Genomic DNA, 21,101 nt, shown 5'->3' with positions numbered 1-21,101 from the left:
AATTTCTCTAAACTTCTGTACATAAGTTACTACAAAATGTTCACATACTGCATTTCTGGGTTCTTTAACAACTATGGTAACATTGGCAGAGGCGGTACAATAGTTAGACATTCTCAGCCAAAATAAACACCATTCCAAGATGAAGTGTGCCACTATTACTTAGTTGAGTGGCAGCTAAAATTTAATATGAAGTGTGATGTGGCCACTTGGCTTTATGTTCCAGTTAATTTTAACCGCTGACAGTAAAGAATTTTGCAAGTATAACTCTTACCACAAATTGCTAAGAGGATAATAATATGCATAGTTTAAAAAACAGAATTCAATTTCAAGACCACACACACTTAGGTTACCATAAAATCACTTACTAAAAAATCAGTTGAAAGCACCCCTTTAATTATAAGTTATGGCCCGAATAAAGAGGTAGGATCTTGAATAATTCTGCATAAAATGCAACACATAGTAGATCAGCTCTTTCAAATTAATGTATGGTGAATTTTAGTTTTGATATAACGTTCCATAGTCCAAAACTGGACTGTTAACATCAAGTTAATATAAGCAAAAGTCTGATTTAAGAGAGCAATATTATTTTAAACAAAAACAGTTACATTATGATGAAAAGTAATGCTCCTGAGCTTCTTTTCAATTCAATGCTATACAAAAGTAGCTTGAGTATTAAAAGTAAAGTTTTTATAGCAGTCAAAAGCTCTATACTCCTGCTCAATTTTAACTTACCAAACTTTTGGAAAAAAGTAAGTTCTAATTTCACACGAGAAATAATTATTACATGTGTCATTTTGGAGACCTACACAGTTGCCTTTACTACCTCTACAGAATTTTGCACATCAGTTTGGTTCTAAATAGACCTCTTTGCTGTGATTTGTTTTACACTAAAATTCTCTATGCTGTCTGAAAAAAAAAAAAATTACATCAGCCAGAACAAACAACAGAAGGAAACAATATATTGTTTATTCTTATTATGAAAGGAAAAAAGGGGAAAAAGAACAACCAAGTATTACCAAATATCATTGCATTATGTCAAATATAAAAGTACATTTTGTCCTATTTGCAACATGGAGATACACTTCACTGTTTGCAAATAACATGGCCAAATCAAGAATAACTGGTCCAGAATTGAGTAGCAATTTCAAGTTCAGCATTTCCCAGGGATATTGTCCAAGCTAGTGAAGACCATATGTCCCAAGTGAAGGATGCCCCTTTTGCAGCATTCCTGTTTTTCACAGATCTCATATATAACATCGTAATATTACCATAACATTGTTCTTAAATTTTAAAACTATGTGCTGCTTCTAATTTTCCATAAGCATATCAATTCTTTCCATTGATTCAACTACTGTATTTTACAAGATGTAAAATTAGTTAATGTAGTCCTATTTATAGTACAATAAAAAAAGCTTATTTGCATGTCAAAGCTTCAATGACTTCCATTCTATAATGGGAACACTAACACAGATCTATAATCCTTTTGTAGTCTCTTCCCTTCATCCAAATCATACCAAACAACTTCCAAATAAAAAGCAAAGATTTGGGTGTTGGGGAGGGGATTAACTCTCTCTTACTGTATTTTAGTTCCCATGTCTCCTTGCTTCAGATTAAAAAAAAAAGGACTAGAACAGATTTAAGTTCACTTTTTTTAAGGTCTCTGGACCATCTCTTTATTCATAAATTTAACAAGGGAGGGTAGATCTAACAGTCACCATTGACTCACATAGGGAACAAGAATATTCCCTGAAAAAACAGGCAGCATATACCCGAGTCTATTGCATTCACTCTGGAAAAGGAGGGAGAAGGAAATGCACAGAGCATGACATTGAAATGAAATCTGCCTGCTTCCTTAATCTGGAAAAATAGACTTATCCTTTCAAAACATGGAAACGAGATCAGTCAAGCAGCCACTTTTTACATGAGACTGGGAAAGAGGGCAGAAAGACTGATCTTTCCACTGATATGCTCTTCTAGCAGCACACAAAAAAAGATCGAATACACAAAAAGGTAAAGTTCACACGCCTCTTATAAAATTTTCTTATGCATTGTTTATGTTAGTACCATTTTCCCTGCCTGAAAAACACTCATTTCTTTTAACCTTCAATCATTATCGTATGTCTAACGTGTAAGATTTTTTAATTGCAGCCCTCTAAGTTGTTCTCACAGGATTTAGTGCTGCAGGTGAGGTATCACTCACATCAACATAGCAAAATAATTATCTTCCATGATTAAAGTCCTATAATATTTACCTTTTTGGAGTGACACCACATTGCAATACACTGCAAACAAATGAGTCAGCAACCCGCAGGCCTTTTCTGCAGGGATGATAGCTAGCCACTTATTCTCTGTTTTACTATAGGCTAGTATTTTTTTCTTTGTTCCCAAGGGTAGTTCTTCGCATCTGTTGACTTATTCCCTTCCCAACTTACTATGATCAGCACATATACTAATTCTCTCTTCTAAATTCCTTTCAGCCCTACCCAGCTTCATTTGACAAAGCTGCATCAGCTCCCACCGTTTATTTTATTAATAGGTTTAAGGTGCACTCTGAATTCAACCTATGAGAGCAAATACATTTAGTAAGGTAGAAACAACTTGGTGGAGATGATTGGTAGGCAAAGACAAGATATCCTCATGAAAAACAAACAGATGTGTGTTTTCTATAATGTAAAGAAAACGTGTGACATTCAGACAGTGCTCTTCAGAGAAAGGAATGACTTTTTAATACAATAGAGGATACAAGGGAAGTTTTCACTTTTAATGTTACTAGAATAAAAACAAGCATTCTTCATCAAGATGTGTAATTTGAGTCTTCATTGTGAGCACACACTAAGAATTTAGTCAAATTCTTAATATGAAAGGTCTCCATTTATAAAATATTTAGGGAGCATAAACTTAAAAGCAGACTCTTGAGATTGCAACTTGAAGGATTGGGGTAGATATTTTAAACCCATGTGATAAGAGAATGTTTTAAAGCAGCTAGGCTGCCAACAGTTTCTTTGGTAGAAGGGGTGGGAAGGGGACCTACAAAGGCACTACTAGAGAATAGTGAGAAATTCAGACAAAGCAAAAATAACAAGGGATGAAAGAAAGATGAAAATGAGTTCTGTGAAAATCTGCCATACTATTTAAGCTTAAAACTCTGTACTATTTTTGTGGTCTGGAAGATAGACTTAAATCAGTACACGAGTTATACTTCTTAAACCCTGGTAAACACGCTTTGAAAGAAACGTGCTTTCTGGTTTGCTTTTCATGTGTTTAATACGGACAAAGCATTCTTTCATCACAAAGCCAGCAATAGAAACTTGACAACAAAGTTAAGACTATGGCCATATAGAAGCAAACTGCTGAGTGTGGGACACTGTGCCTTCTTTTACATTCATTCAAAAGACTTATTCAAGTTGGTTTTTTCTGGTTATATTTAAATGCTTCAGTGCCCTCTTTCCAATCTGAAAGGTTTTGCTGCACGCAGCTTAAAAGAGATGTTCCTCCAGCACTGCAGCACCACTGCAAAGTCTGGGAGCTGTGGCCAACCTCCTCATTAGCACATGCTAATTTTAACATTGGCATAAAAAAGCCTGTATACACCAGACTTTAAGCTGAACCAGAACTAAAGACCGCCTTTTGCTCAGCGAGGCGATCAAAAGAAAGCCGTCAAACATAAAGTAGGAAACAAAGAGAACTGTTAATTTGTCAGACTTGGTTGCTTATTCTAAAGCAAAATAAGCATTTAGAAGTTTATAGCAAAACAGGAAATTTTTATCTCTTACCTCTCTGACTTCATGGAGTTGACCAGAACGCTGGCTCTTCACTCTTCGAGCAGCTGCAGGTGATTTGTGATGGGTGATGGTTACAACAGTTGGCCCACTTTGATTCATATGTTTCTGGCCACTAGGAGATGCAGAATTAACTGTCCCAGGCGGCAGCAGAGATGAGCTTCTACTTCGCGAGGATGAAATGCTCTAGAACAAGCAATGTGATATTGATATTAGTACCTTTACACAAGTAAATAATTTACAATTCAGGCTATTGATTTGCACTGTTCTACTTTCCTCACAAAACTAAATCTGGAGGTGTAACTGTGCTCAGGTCTGATTTATTCCTTCTGAACCATCTGCATTGCTCAGCAGGGATCTTCTTGGAAATATTGTGGCTATCGCCTTTGTTTCTTGGATTTTCTGAAATTGGCCTTCGCAAAAATCTTCACAAACTCTTACATATTAACATGCTGCTAAGTTCTTACAACCATACTTTTTAGGAAGGATTAGGAAGGATTTTGCAGAGTAATAACAATGCTAACACAAGTATTTTTTTTTTAAGCCATTGACCTATAATTCACCAAACTGGTGTGAACAGCAAGGAAGGAAAAAAAAAAAAATCTTAATGCTTTCACCTGATGAACTTCTGAAACAGCCCAGTGCTGTTTTCAGCATTAGAGGAGCTGCAATTTTGGCAAGGCCAATCCACACACCAATTAAACATTAACATTTCAAACAAAACACAGCTTAAAAAGTCAACACGTTTTGGAGTAAGCTTGGGATAAACCCTACATACAAAAAAGGCCAGAAATAAATCTCCAACAGTATCTGCAGTGTGAATACTCTTAACACACAATCTATAAAATCAGTCTGAACATTCAAGAACTTTCTCTGTTCTTTCACTGACCATTTGTCAGTGTAGCCATCTTGGTTTGTTTTCTGCAGCCCTCAAACCTGAGTTTTCCTGGAGGTCTTTGGGACAGCAATTCTCAATCAAGCTCAGGTGTGCACTAGAGCGCCATGAGACATCATGCAATATAAAAAAGCTTTTCCCTTCTATTTGAACTGTTGATTGCATCTGTAAGGTTAAAACTGAAACAGAGTAACTCTTACCTCACAAAACACAAACCACTTCAGAGAGTGACATTTAGTAGCACTTTAAGGAAGTGAGGTAAATATACAGCCCTATGGGTGAAATACCATTTCACCTCTCCTACAAACCCTGCATAAGTAATGATGGCAGCCTTCAACGTTGCTAAGACAGTTACTGTCAACGTGGGGTACTACCATTGAGTCTGCTGGCAAGTGCACACAAATATTACTTGGGTACAATCTCTCTCCTTATCCCTTACAGGTCAAACTTTGCAATTCTGTGGTAATTTCATTAAAAGACTTTAAATCCAAGGTGGACAGGTTCCAACTAGCACTGGAATTAAAGTCAGGCATCACGTTACCACTACACTGACTGTAAATGACAAGGCAGATTATCTGGCACTGCCAAGAAGGAAGAGTGAAATCAGTTACGTGATCCCTCTGCCACCCCCACACAAAACTAGACTTCAGACTTTTTGAGGCATTTGAAGGTTTAAAAAAATGGGTTATTACATTCCCAGCATGCAAAGAGCTGCTATACTCATAGAAATAAGCATTATTTCATTAGTCTGGACTTACATTTACAAACACTTCAGAGAATGATGGTGTGACTCTGTTTTTGCAACAAATATATTCTTTACTACTATGACTAATAAGATTATAATAATAAGTATCTGTAGAATCAGACATTCAAAAACTATCCATCCTGGCTGATAATCCACAATTGCATTAAAACTGGATTTGACTCTAAGGCAAAAAAAAAGCACAGGGGGTGGAATTTGTCAGAAGGGCAGAGAAGGTTGCCAGGTTTTTAAGTCATCTTCCATTTGAAAGAGCATTGCTTAGACATAACTCCAATTAAAGTAAGAGCCAGAGGAAAAGGTATTTGGGAGAAGGAAGGAGATGAGGGAAACTGGGTGCGACTGAATTTCCTTTTTTAAATAGAAGGTTCACAGAAGAAGACTATCCCTAGTATATAATAGCAGAATATACTTACTGATGTTTCTTTTTTAAACTGACTAGCATCAGAATACTTCTAAACTGAATTTATGGTGCAGAGGAAGAACAAGATAAGTTCATTTTTTTTCAGCATAAGAGCAACTTATCTTCCAGTTTAATAAAAGTTATTTTGGTTTTTAGAATGAAATCTTCTGAGAATCACTGACATTCTAGTATCATGCGATCGCGATATTAAAAATACACCACTGCTACCTTCATATAGTAAACTGATCCTAAAACTCTGATAAACAGCAGCAACATAAAACAGTGAGCTTAGCCATTAGTTTTGCTTGAAAGAAAACATTCTGTGAGAAGTGAAGTTTTATTATGTTTTGATTTTGGGGGCAGAGAGGGGGAAGTTATAGATCTGCAAATAACAAAAGTAACATAAAACAAATATGGAAAAATCCATTCACTGTTTCTGTTTAAATACAGAATCAGGAAGGAATTCTAGGAGAGAGTTAGCTTTCAGAAAAAACAGCTGCCAAAATAATCTCATTTAACCTGCACACATTGAGAGATACGTTCATAAATTGAAATGCATGTATATTCTAAGTTAGTATCTATATCACTTATATTATTTGGCAATTCAACGCTGTTTTTCCTCAAGACAGTGTTTCAAACTGCAGTGAACTATCTGCAGCTGACCCATGGATCACAACAGACATCTTGACTGCAGCTCACACCTCACATTTTCTCTCATCGTGTCACCTAACACGATACACCTTTCACCAAACCCCGCTTACGCTTGGGAGTCATAAATTTGATAGTGAACTATTAGTACAAAAACTGCTAGCTAGCTGTAGGTTTTCTAATTGGCTTGGTATCACAAATAAGTAATGAACACACTTCCAAGAAACAGATATGCCCATCATTTTAGGAGTCTCTTAATCCAGATTAGATTTTTTTCCTGCAAGTTGTGAGAGATCACAACTCACTGGGCTACATCAACTACGCTCCTAACTGTGACTTGAGGCAGAATAAACAGTCCGTGGGACCACGGTGTGTTTAAGATGGCTGTTCTTTAAGTTTTGCGAAGGCATGTGGCAGCTCACAGCAACTGTTGTTGGTGGACAGTCGTTTAGGGCATGGTGTTCGGGAATCAGTGGAGCAGGAGGGAAAATCAGGAAGAACAGCCCATCTACAGTTTCACTAGCGGGTGGTGCTCAAGAAGGCTATCCTGCTACAGGGACACTAGGTAACCCCAAATCTCTACATATAGAAGTTCACAGCCTGGCAAGGGCTGACCATATCACACTGCCTAGCATGCCTGACACTCAGCTGTACGCCTTGCCCTGCAATAGTGCTATGTGATCTGCAGGGTGAGATCACCTCTGCTGGTGAGCCTCTCCTATAGTCCTCTCCTTCCACTCTCAGCACAAGATAGTTGTCAACCTTATGCAGCTCACTGAGTCAGGAAGATTGTCAATCTTGAATTAGCACATACAGCAACAGTCTGTGCCAAATATCAGAGCCAAATACATTGGTTTCAACGCTCCTACAGGTCTATAAGCAAGTTTTCGTCACCTCTTCGTTTTCTGTCCCTTTATAAAAACTCCACCAGCCCACTACACAAATCCTCTAGCATCTAATTTGAGATTATTCTTTAGAGGACATCTGTAACATACAAACCCTAAACAAGCTCCAGGACCAGGACCACTGGCTACCCATGAAGCTATCCCTTGGCAAGGCCCTATGATAAAAGTAAAAAATTCCAGCTTACAACTTGCAAAAGCAGTCACACACAAAATGCAGGTGAATGTCTGCAGGAAGCAGTTTCTACAACCACTCAAAACCTTTTGAAGTGGGGCTCCACTCCTCAATGCCACAGAGAACAGCAGTAGAGCACCGTGCCTGCTCCGTCCAAGGAGACAGAGGCGGCAGCTAATTTCTTCTGACAGCTTCTTCCTGCCACTGCCAGAAGAGGCCTCTCCAGGAACTACACACTCAGCCCCTTATGCACTTTTGAATTTTACAACACATTGTCAACACTTATGTCCCAGCCAAATACTTGACTCCTCTTCTGCAGAACTTCTTCAGATTAAACACTGGGAATGACAAGCATCTCTTTTGCATTGATACACAGCTGTGCAAAAATCAAAATCTTCCTATTTTGTTAAAATGTTAAAACCTATGTGATGTTTTCCACAGCTAAAAGCACTCTAATTACACATCGTACTACCACAGTCTTTAAAGTCACTCTCCCAGGAAATCAAAGCAATGACAGTAACTGATGGATCTTTATTCCCAATCCTTCTTCCCCCTACCGCTGCTGGTATGACTGATCTGCCCCTCTAACTATTATCATATCTCGTTTTCTTTGGTCCTACTGCTTTCTGGTTTGCAAATAAATAAATAAAAAGATAGTGAAAAGTCTGACAAAAGGAAGACATAAGCTCTTCAACAATTAGTAATGCATGGTGCCAATAATGAGTCAAGAAATCCACAGGCTGAAGCATCCCAAAAGGATTATAAATATTCTTTCCTGAGGCTACACTTTACCATTGCACCAACAGTTTGCCTGCTAATAAAATGAAACTAATAAAAGAATAACAAAGAAGCTAATAAAAGATTAATTTGTAACTTGAGTTCATCGTGGTTTTATGACCTAAAGCTAGCTGAAGGTCGCTTAGCTAACATAGATTTGGGTTAAGATTTTTATTTTAGTAGACTGTCCACCTCCAAGATAAAAAAGCAGTATAATGAATGCTTCCATTTGGGTATCAAAAATCCTAACAATTAAAATAATGTAATTGTAGAACAGTAAGTTCCAACTATACTAACGTTTTCATGACTCATTCTCCCTGGAGATTATCCTTCCTACTCACAAAGAAGCTGAAGTGTTTTTCACCATTTACCAGAAGCAAACAGTTTTGTTTATTTTGGAAAGTAAATGCAATGTTCCAGAGAACAATAAACTAATTTCTGAAGTGAACTGTCATATCTGTTCATGGCTGATAATCATCATTTTCACAGGCACTGTGCCACAGATGTTTTCTACAGAATAATAAAATACTGAAATGACATTCCTTTACTCCTCTGCATAGCTATAGCACAGAACCAATCCCTGCGTGCGCTTTAGAGCAATGAGAAGTCACATGCTATCAGGAAGTAACACCACTATTCAGTATTTTAATTTCCATCTATTTCTTTTCCGATGCATCCTAAGTAAACAAACATTGAAAAAAGAAAAATATGGACAGAGATCTGTTTAATTTACATTATGATCATTCACAAATATTAAAATGCAAATGACTGAATCTACATAACATCCAAACTTCAGCATTGCAAAGGGACCAGCTTATGATATGCTTTCCACATTTGAATAAAGCACCATCTATGGTACTAACTTTTCTGACAGAATATTATAGTGCTTTATCATCTTCAGTAAGGCAATACATGCATCTGCTTTTAAGCAAGAGACTATGATAATCATTCCATCATAAAATCTTTTCTTTGTCAAGAATCATTTGAGCAAGCTCATGTTCAGTCCTAAATGGACTTTTTTTCCATTTCTGTAGAAGGATTTTGAAAGCAGAGGGCTGTGAACAACTCTTATCTTCATGCAGCTTCCAAAGGGAGGAAAAAAAGGTGTCAAACACACACATATCTACAGCCAAGCACTGCTTCCTTCTCAGCCTCACCACTGTAAGGATTTCCAAAGCATGTTTTAATTAGAAGCACCACTCTGTAGTTGACTTCTATAGGTCAGGGACAAGAGGAGGAAGCAGACAAGCATACCAGAGGAGGGAATAGTGAACTTGCTCAAAGGGAAAAGACTTTGATGTGCATAAAACACTCACAAAGACTTTCACTAATGTGGCTTTATGGAAACAGTTATCACAGAGATGTTAAAAATACCCAGTGAATAATCCATTTAGAATGGATTTAGAAATTTAAAGATATCTCCATGGCCATTCATTAATAAGGCAAGAAGAAACCTGATAAAACTGAAGAAGGGCCACAAAAGGTCTATGATAGCCACTCTTCCAGCTGTGGAGAAAAATTACACACGTGCCTCATAATGATTTGATAAAAGTGTTGACCGCAAACTTTCAGGCATTACTACAGGTGCTGTTTCACATTACAACTAAACTGCTACTGCAGTTGCCACTGAAAGGGGCAGGTTTGGACTTTTTCCTCCACCATCTCTCCATGCTGGCTCTGAGGCCCATTTAACCTCATGGAAAGCCACTCCAGGGAGTTAAACCAGAAGAGAAACAGAGACATAGACACACATACAGAATTTTCTGCTCATTTAGCTCCACAAACTGCCTTTCCAAAAGGCGGGATGATGGTTATAACAGGCACCAGCAGCACTGCTTGAGGGGAAAGAGAGCAGGACAGTCCCTCACAGAAGCATTCAGTCATCAGGTTGGCTCAGTTTCAAATATGAAGCCTCAGACTAAACCAGAGAAAGGTTAGGTTTTGGTCAGATTCGTTTCAGCCGTCCTCCATCCAGGAGGAAGAAGAGAGCAGGGCTTTACCACCAGGGACTGCTGGAAGCAGAGTCCAGCTTCCACTACATCAGTGCTCATCCGATTCCTCAGTGAGCTGGTCAGGTAACTAAGTCCTTTTTAGTAGGATGCTGTTTTTTTCTGCTTCTGATGCCCAAGCTATCACAGAACCAGAAACACAACAGAGCCCACACAAAGGGTGGCAGCAGAAGGAAGGGAATTGGACTGCCATTTACAGCTGCAGGGAATCAGCAGATGAGTTCAGCTGAAACATGAAAACACACCATCCAATTTTTAGCAGCTCACTTGTGCAGCTCCAAACCAGAAGCTGGAACAAGGGGGAGTCTACCTCCTTATTCTAGCACAAACCTTAGCTGAAAGTTACCATCTGAGCACAATTAAAGATAGAAGCTCCCTCACAAGATAAAAGTTTCTGTTCCCTGCCACAGTGAGGAATACGCACTGAGAAATACAAGGGTTATATGCCAATCCAGCAACTGATCCACACGTTGGAATTAAGAGCTCGTATAAAAACCCGTGTGTTTGTTTTCAGTAGTGCTTTTGGAGCCACCATCATTAAACAGTGAAGAAAAAAGGGGTATGAAACAGAAGAACTAACAAGCTTGTGACAATTTATGGATATAAAATTATTCTTGGATGTTACCACAAAAATTACGCATAAGCCTACTTCGTCTTGGAAGCATTCTATATCACTGAATTCCAATTTGACTAATGCTTTAATGAAAACTTGTACAATAATATTCACTTAGAATAGCCTAAAAAACAGCAATCCTAACCAGACATAGAAGAGTTCTTCCAATACAGTGTGATTTGGCAGTCTGTGGAAGTTGAGCAATCTGTAATTAAGCGAAATGAGACTTGTATGGGAATACCAAGAACATTAAGACTATCTTACAGCATGGGAATTATTTGCCAGAGAACATTATCCTTTTACTGCTTTTTTTACCATTAAGATGTTAAATTTAATTAAAACAAAGTGACACACTTAGCTTGTGTTACATCCACTTGTTAGATCTATAGCTCACCTTTGGACCAGTCATTAGGATGCAACTAAATTTAGTCATTAGTATACAACTTTTTTTTTCTTTAAACTTTTTTTTTTTTTTTTTAAATCACTGCTCTGCTTAATTTCCTTCACCACTCCACCCCCAACTGAAGCTTTAAAGACAGCAAGGACAGCAAGTCATGCAGTAGCATTTCGAAGCATGCAGTAGCTCTGAAAAAGAAAGAAAATCAGCGCTGATCTGGATCCAGTGCAGGAAGAAGGAACACTCTCCTATGAGTATTTCACAGAAAGAGTGACACAGCTTCAGCTTTGAAAAAACATTCTCCAATTTCTCATGTCTTCCTATGAATTTCCTTCCAATAATATCTATTCAAGATTTCAAAAACATGTTCTCTCTCCAATATGAAAGACCTGTAGCTAAGAGTTGCTTCACTGGTATTCTTGGGAACCTTCCCGCTGCTTGCCTGGTTATCCCATTATTTTTCCCCAGTCAATCTACATCCCACTTGCGTAAGATAAAATATACCCTTCACTGCATATTTTACACTTCCCATTCCACCTCCTTCTCAAGTGCATGACTCCTAAAAAATAGCTAGAAATTTCTGCCTCTCATTCTTCCTGTGAAAAAGGTGAGTTTAAGCTGTAGAAGAAGCTGGGAGTAAACATTCAGGCTCCAACTTTCGAGAAACGTACCTGTTCCCAGCAGAGACAGAGCTTGGATTCTGTTCAAACTCCAGAAGCTTAAAACACATGAGTATCTATCTGCCTGTTCATGACAGCACTATGAGAGAGAGACAATTTGCAGTTATCACTTACTACAGCCCTCAAAGTATGGGGAGAGGGAGAAAGAGAAAGGTCCAGCCCTGCTACTGGTAGAATAACAAATCACATCATGACAGTCCTATCAATGGTAGGGCTATTTTAACAAAATCCAAAAATACAGACTTTTGTCAGGTCCTCAATTATGCAAAAGAAAGTCAAACATGTACCCTTCTATGTGTCTTTACAGACCTTCGTATGTAATTCCAGTCCCTAACCCCAACACAAAAGAAAGAGTAAGGTGGCTAAAATAGCAGCATGCTATTTTATGTAAATTTAAAGTATTTTAAACAGCATGTTTCCACTCCCATGCTAATAATTATTATATTAAAGTACCTTCACCTACAAGAGAAAGGAAAAAAAAAAAAAATCACAAAAGAAATGCAGCAGTTCTTGCTTCCCTTACCTCCTACCAGGCAGTGGTTTTGAAGTAAGAAACTTTGAAGAAGGAAAAAAAAGGTTATAGAAATGCATTTTTTTCTAGTTTCTGGAATTTCTGTGAAGCATCACTCCCTTGTAACCAATATCTGATCTCCAAAGTCTAATCATTGTAGCATTAAAGCTTTTGATCACTTGCTTTTACACTGAAATGCAGAGAGAAGCTTTAAAACTTACTTGTAGGTGAAATCCAAGTTAGCACTATATGCAATGCTAAAGTCAGGGAAAATCTGCCTCTCAGATACTGCTCTAACCCTGAGAAGATAGGAGGGAAAAAGGAAAAAAGTATATTGAAAAACAAGAGCCAAATCTTGTCAAAAGAAAGGTTCCTAGGAACAGGTAAGCACGACATTGCTTCAAGTACAGTATACTTCTGGAGTAAGAAGCAGAGACATCAGTGGTCTCATCCGAAGGACATAAATTCCCACCATTTTATTTTCTGGACTGTTAATCTTAAAAATACAGAAGATAGAAATTCTCTATTTGCTCTGTGGCTTACACAAATGGAGAATTAAGAGTGCTTCACAAACAAACATGTCAAGTGAAAAGGGACCTAGTCTGATTTTAGATGTAGACTTGGAACACAGAACTAAGAAATGTATTTTAGTTTTCTTCAGCATTTCTATTTTATACTAAATGGATCCAAGCTAATTAAAACGTATGACTGGCTGTACCAACCAAAATGCATCTATACTCCAGCATCCCATGCCAAGTTCCTGTAACTGATCAGTCTTTCAAGAAAAATGCAAGAATCCTCCTCCTGCTGTTTGAAATAACCTTTCATTGGTTCCTTAGTTACGAATGCCCACCACCGCTCACAGTCAAGGAAATCCTTTTATTTTGTTGCACGATGAGCCTAGGAACTAGAAGAAAGCCACAGCAGTGATAAGTCACTATGCAAGAGTACAAGAACAAGTCTAGGGAGATGCTCCCCATTCTAAGCCCTTCCTGTTTCTAAAAGTTGCACGTCAGATCTTCTGGGACAGATGCTGTCTCTGTATTTAATAGCCTCCCACTCACTTAGTCAAGACTTTCTAATAACATTTTGCCTTTCAAATACTTTTCGAATCTATATACACTTTTGGCATCCAAAGCATGCCAGTATTCATTCGTCTCCTTTTATTTTGAACCTGTTTTCAGCTCATTTTCTTTGAGGCTCCCCCATGCCGATATTAACAGCTAGCAAATACTTCCTATTCAGCCACTCCAGAGCACGTATTAACACTATACTTCCCTGATTTGCCCTTTCCCTTCCCATCATCAGAAAACTACACACGCCAGTGTAGTCAAGTTTCATCACACAGAGTTCATTCTGTACAGAAGAATAACAAAAGTGATGAAAAGTACTTTCCCCCACTCCAATGTTTCCGTTTCAGAAATGGAAAGGGACTGATAAAAGTATTCAGGATAAGTATTTGACAGTTAGAGAAGTCTAAGTATTTTTCCTTTTGTTCTCTGCTCCTTTCCTGATAATTCCTAAAATTCTATTTGGTTTTTTTGGACCACTACTAATTGCTGGACATTTTCACTATTATAACACTGAGATTTTTCTCTTGACATACTAATGAATTCAGACCCTATCAAAATATGTAGATACTACTACTGCAGGAGCTCAACATAGAAAGGCAGTATGAAAAAACCTGAACATAAATTATTACTAAATGCAACAGTTTTTACCTAAGGAGGAAAAACAATCCAAACTTCACTTACACAAAGATCAGTTTCAGCTCAATTACTGCCGCTCTGGAATGAGGTTTTGGTATTAAAATAGACATCTCTACAGAATTATTTACAGGAGAAGGCAAAAGGAGAAAACCATATCCAGTATCAAGAAATATCAGTAAATGAATAGAGTAGAAGTATAAGAATCAATTTTCCACTGCACAAGTCTCTGATACCATATATACTGAACAACAGTTCTATTACCTCATCACAAAACATTGTAGATGCTGAACATTTAAACGAGTTCAAGAAGTGACCAGAAAACTTACTGAGGAATAATTCATTGATGGCAATTGAGTATAAAAAGTTACCATCTCTGTCTAGCACAGGAAATCCCTGAGCTACAAATCAACAGCAACTGTAAGAGTATTCTGACCAAGTAGAGTTGCACCTTTCTGAATAGTACTGGGCCACAGCTATATAAAAACCGTATTTAATTGTCATGCATAAGAGTACCAAAACCCTGAAGTTACTTATTCTCCTTCAAAAAGGGTTTTAATTATACCGTAATTGCTTCCTGACAAGTCCACATCACTCAAAAAGAAGAAAAAAAAGTTGGTTTTATTTTACTTCACACTCTTCAGTGAATGCCAGTCTCTTCAAAATACCATCCATCTTTTCAAAGTCCAACTTTCAAAGATACTCAGGATCATGACTTTGACTGCAGTTAACATAAGATTGGTATTCTCAACATCTTGGGGCAGGGAAGAATCCTTTCTGCTTGCAATTATATGCTTTTTTTTTTCAATATAGCAAACAATTAGTCATGAGGAAAGCAATCTTTTTCATTCTTGTAAAGATATCCACAGAAGTGCTTAAAAGACTGAAAGTAAGAGCAGGACTTTTTTTTTAGTGAGTTAGTATTAACACCAAAAGCATACATAAAATAAATGCAACAATAATTTATTTCTAATAGGGTTGTTTGTTTTTAATACCTCCCACTTCCAAAGTGCATTCTAGTTTAAACAGATTAGTGTCATTTCTATCTGGAGGCAGGGGACAACCTCAACCCATCATTCTACTATTTTTAAAGTCCAAACGGTTTTTCACCTGTCCAAAATATTTATCTGTTTGAGGACAAAAATTCTGACATTACTTCCAAAGAGAAATAAATAATATAAATCTTCATATGATGACCTCTTTCAGATTTGGTGAAGAAGTTGAAGATTGACCACTGCTAACATCTACCTTAAGCTTCTGTAATAAGAGCCATTAAATCTTATAAAATGAAATAAAACTAATATCAGTTAACACTTTTAAATACTAATCAGGACATCACACAGGTATTTATTAATAAACTATTGATCCAGCCACTCAATTAACTATGTATTGACAGCATCCAAAATGCACTTCATGAATTTCTCATAAATAGGACAATGTTTATTTATCAAGATTGCCCAACTGACTTAAGCCAGTTAGTGAGGAATGACAACTTGCTGCTTTTATTCATAAACCTCTAAACACCAACCCACTAACTACAGCAGCCAGTCTATCATCCAGATCATGCTGTTCTTCACCTACACCACTTAAAACATAATAATTACTTCTCCCTCTTAATTATTTACCTTAGAATTACCTTCCTTGTGATGTTTGGCACAGGATCGAAGCTGAGTTATCCAGTATTGTTTCTCCTTTGCATCAGCAGCTAGAATAGAAACAATAAAAGGCAGGGAATTACACATAAACCAACATTCTTCTATTGCATAAGAGAAGGTGACGGGGAGGGGCGGGGGGCGGAGGGAATTACTTATTCGTTAGGATGCACTATAAATTCTAATTTATGCTACTTAAATTAAGTATGTGTAACTTCTTCAATACAACACATCTAAACCTCAACTTAAGATGCTGTGGCCAGTTGGAAGAGATAAGCTTATGAGTCTTCTTCATGGTTATCTCCTCCTCCAAGTGTTATTAAAAGCAGAATTACCTCAAGATGACTTTTTTTTAGATTTTTAATCCACATTTGTTTTACTTGTCTCTCTTTGTGAAGGACAAGGGCCACACCGTAGTATTTAAATCAGTAAAACCTCTACACTCAGGCTGTCAACCAGCTACCAGACAAGCTACCAGTTCCCCAGATACTTAAGTTCTGTTTTAATGTAGTTCAGCTAAATCTCTCTTTAAACCTAAATTTGCATGGAACAAAGACACAAAAATGAAAACGACAATTTCCCCCGTACATCTTTAAAAAACAGCTTTAAAAATTATTGAAAAGATTGTCTGCAGTCTATATCAGGTGGCTCCTGCGTAATATTAAAAAGTATATTTAGGAGAGAGGTTTGGTTTTGTTTTTGTTTTTAAACAAACCATTACTACAGTAATCCTAATTAAGAATACCAATACAGAGTAGATAATTTCAGTAAATATTTTCTCTTCCTTCCTCTGCTATTAAGTATCTCAATGGTTGTTGACTCAGCATAAAAATTATTTACTGATTTGAATCAAATTCATAGATCTCATTAAATTAAAAGCAGGATATTGTAAGCATTTGATAATCTCAAGTGATTGGCAAAGCATGATAATGAAACCACAAGTGTTCATGATTTCTAGCTCTGCATATTCCAAAACATTTTAACAGAAACTCTCCCTGGTTCTTCTTGTGTTTCAGTTCTACGTATAAATCAGCAACACACACGGGGCAGTCCCGCGTACTCTGTCCTGCTAGCCAACTGATAAACTGTGGTCAGAATAAAACTAACATAATTCTAAACTTTTGTTACACTGTATTACATGTCACTTTTTTTTTTAGTATCAGTTTATTTTCTGATAAACTAGTATGATAGGGAAGTATCCAGATTAATCAACCATACTGAAAACATCTTAGAATCAGAATACTGCTTTTTAAAAACAAAAACAAAAATTTTTTTAAAAATTTTTTTTTTCAAAATTAACTCTTACTTACCCTATATTGTCTTTCTTACATTTGGGAGCAAGGGAAGGCAAAATTTTATGTTAAAGGTGCATTCAATTATTCCAAGACTGACAAGAACAGAGTATCTTAACAGCCTTCCACTGGCATTCTTCCCTTCTCTAACCCATCAGCAGATTCACTACTACATTATCTGCAGGATGGTGGCAGGGGAAAACAATATTAGAAATTAAATGCTATGCCGTGGACAGCAATGAAAACAGCTTTTTCTTCCTTCGGAAGCAAACAAGATATACTGTACAATTGAAATGCCACAATAACAGCTTGTAGAAGGCATCTTGAGGTATCTTCCAGCCCTGGAAGTCTATATATTGTAAATTCACACGTATTTAATTCCAGATTACTGTTCCACTGTGCTTTATAGTATAGTACGTAACAATATAGCTGTATAACCACTACTTTCTGACAGTATAGGGAAGTAAAAGAGAAATGAAATATGAGCGAAGAGGTGCAGAAGCCGGAATAGGAGAGAAGAACAACTCAGCTGGCACTTTAAGCAGCACTGTACCTCTCAACTTATACATCTCTCCACCAGCAGAGTAGACCACCAGCATGTGTGGCACTTCATCACTGGGCGATATTATAGCTCCAGCTAAAGACAGGGTTCCTCGTGGCTTTTGGTTTTTACTTTGTTCATTCACGTAATACTGCAGAATCCCCGTCTCAAAGTCCAGCACAAAGTACCTGTTCAAAGAAATTGCAATCGTATAGTATTTCTGTTAAAGAGTTTTTCATGCATTTACCCAAAGAAGAGCACAGATTGATCTTAAATCAAGATCATAAACAAACAAATGAGGTTAAAGTCATTTTTGTAATAACTCAATTTTGCAAGATACTGTTATTTTGATCATTAGGTTTGGTTTTTTAAAGACAGGTGTGAGCTATTATTTTACTCATGTTTCTTTCAGATTAATGGTGATGTTTACATTCAAGACATAAAAGCAAGGAAAGGAGTTTTTAACTGAAGAGGTTCCACTGAAGAAGTATGAGACTGGGGTTTTTTGGCCCCTCCCCATTTTCTCCATTTATAACCTTGAAAGACACGCTAATTCCCCACAACTAGTCTTTTCAAAAGGTAACACTGTTTTTGCAGAGGGATGAGCAGAATTAAAGATACCATGGTATTTTCATCTTTGTGATAATATTTCACAAACAGATGTTGAGTGTAATTTTGAAAACTGGCCAAGGGAATTGAACATTCAGTTCCCAATTAAGTACTAGGTAGGAAGTATGGACACCCACATACAAGAAAACAATCAGGAGGAAAGAGAAGTAAAATCTAAATTCTATTTGGTCATTCTGCTAACAAATTCTAACAAGGAAAAAACATTTTTACTCCTGATCATATATTTAGGATCAGGAAATACTCAGCCAGTGAAAATCCAGTAACGACAAAGATTTGGGGGGGGGGGGGGGAGGGGGGGAAGTTATTCAGAATCACAGGACATTGAGGAAAAAGAGGAAGGGAAGCATAGATGGGTGGAGAGGAAAGGAAGAGTGATAGTAGTAACTCTGCCTGAAAATTCTTCCAGGATTTTATTTTCACATGTAAGTGACACAACTGATGGACTAAAGAAGTAAATCATAAATGGAAGGTACTGAGGCTGATGATGATCTAATTCCTAAATTGGTTATTCTTGGATTGTTTTAAAGGGTTCTGAGGAAAGCCTCAGGAATTTGAAACAGAGAAAGAAAATGCTTTATATAATAAAACCAGAATACATTTAGAAATAAATGGGTTCAAAATTCTTACTCATATTTAAACTTACTAAACCAAGTAACATACTTTGTTTGTAGGACACTAAAATTTTGCTCCAGTAGAGCTCTGTGGGAACAGGAAGGGGCAATGGGCTCCTCTCACTGAAGGCAAAACAACCTTCCCTACCCTACTTCAGTCTTCATTCACTCAGTTTTGACGAACACAAGCCATTCTACAATAAACCAACTGCTAGGACTGTGAGATCATACAAACAAAAATAAACTAATTGCATTGTCCAAGTGTACTAAATGAAAGTGAAGATGTTTTGAACTTAGTGTGCCAGTCTCAAGAGCAGGAAACAAACATTTTTCCTTTCCCCCCACCCCCCCACAAATAAGCCTATCTTTCACAACAGCACATATCTTAAATTCCATTTCCCTGTGGAAATCATGTATGCTATTACCCAAAACAACTATTTAACACTTTAACTCTTTGCCAAGAGGAGGCAGCAACTTCTTGGCTCACGTGAAGGACAGTTTGCTATGACTCGCAACAGACTAGAGTGAAGATGACACAAATGCAGGTTAAGCCTCTTAGCTTCTACTAAAAAAACAGCCCTAACAATCTGGCTAATACCACTAACATGGGCATTTGGAATGCATATTATTTCCTATTGTTCCTCTAGATAGGATTAGCATAGGTCAGATGAATTTGTGTACAATAATTCGGAAACTGTGATTATTCAGACTTCTGTAGCTTTGTATAGCCCAAATCTGCTCAAGTGACTACTCTGTTTTGAAAGTGGCATTTTGTCTTAGACCTTTTTCATTATCCCCATATGCAGAACACCTCTAACCTTACCCATCATAGAATATTCCCGGGATTATCTTCACAGCCTGTTGAGGTTCATGGTGTTCTTGCGCTTATCTCTTTGTTAAAGCTACATAAGCCTGGACATGATGCAAGCAATCATTGCCTAAGATATACAGAGCTTCAGACATTTTGCTTGGGCAACCTTCCTTTGCCACATTTATGCATAACTCTACTGCCACGGCCTCCACACCAGAACAAAGATCAAATTGCCTTTAAATGATTCACAGATTAACATCCACTGTCCCAACAAAAAAAAAAAAAGGCAAGAAAAATCATCTTGCCTTCTCCTATCAAGACCAAAGGATTTGGGGAAAAAAGTTCCTCTGCATTTAGTAGAACAGAATCTATTAAGTTACATAAATACTATGAGCACTTAAACTGAGAAACTTTTCCATGCTAGACCAGCACAGCAATCCCAGAATGACTGTAAGCTCCATAAATATGTGCTTTGCATTGCCTAAAGCTATTCCAGGGACAGAAACCAGCCATTCGAGTACAGAACACACCTTTACTAGCATAATGACATGCGAGAGCAGCAACTTCTGCAAATCCACATATGCAGAGGCAGCATCCTTCCACATCCTTGTCACCATAGCTACAGCAGCAGTGTTAACTTGACCTTCTAGCCAACCATGATCTATTTTATGTGTAATCTCAGAAAAACAGGACATTATCATTGGCCTTGTACCCTCAGTTTTCAGTACTTGTGATGACGTCTTAGCTGCCCGTAAAAGCATGCAACGTGTTTCCAGTACAACTGAAGCAGTAATCTTAAGAAAGAAAAAAGTAACCAGTTCTCACAAGCCTTCGCATCGCCCGCTTCAAGTATGCTGCCTTTTCTGTTGTCCCAGATGAATCAGTTTCTATGTCTACCAACTTTGAAAGTCATAAGAGAAAAGAGAATTATCTACAGGAAATGTAAGTCCCAACTGCCCAACAAAAACTGGTCGTGTCAACAAAATAGTTTTCCTGTGACTTTGGAGAGCTCAGGAACTTTCACAGTCATCCTGACCATGACACTGTTCATATCACACAGAACCAAGTATTTGCTTTTCAAGAGGTATGGTTTGATGTGGAACTCCCCTCTTCACCTTTCACACAGTGGTATCACAGAAAAAGGTAAGACAGGAGTAAACTGCACAGACAACTATGGTCTCACAAGAGAAGCAGGGTCATAAAGCACTTTGAAAACTGCTAAAAGAATAGGAAAAGCCAGGAGAAGGAATAAGGAATTAAATGACAAATCAAGCAGTGCAAGACTTCACACAAAGGAGGCGGGGGGGGG

At 37.5% G+C, this 21,101-nt stretch overlaps 1 protein-coding gene across 1 annotated transcript; it reads right to left on the bottom strand.

Moving 5' to 3' along the window:
- Positions 1 to 3,773: 3,773 nt before the first annotated feature.
- On the bottom strand, positions 3,774 to 17,928 carry LOC104074767 (oxysterol-binding protein-related protein 10-like; the record flags this gene model as incomplete). The annotated part of the gene is made up of 3 exons (XM_009575027.1): positions 3,774 to 3,965; positions 15,881 to 15,960; positions 17,753 to 17,928. Coding segments are annotated over 3 exons (448 nt in total), but the record flags the coding sequence as incomplete, so codon positions are not given.
- Positions 17,929 to 21,101: the final 3,173 nt, after the last annotated feature.

This window comes from Fulmarus glacialis, unplaced genomic scaffold, assembly GCF_000690835.1.
Source record: "Fulmarus glacialis isolate BGI_N327 unplaced genomic scaffold, ASM69083v1 scaffold49733, whole genome shotgun sequence".
Taxonomy (NCBI): domain Eukaryota; kingdom Metazoa; phylum Chordata; class Aves; order Procellariiformes; family Procellariidae; genus Fulmarus; species Fulmarus glacialis.
Note: the sequence above shows the minus strand (reverse complement) of the source record. Positions and strands in the feature narration are given on the sequence as shown.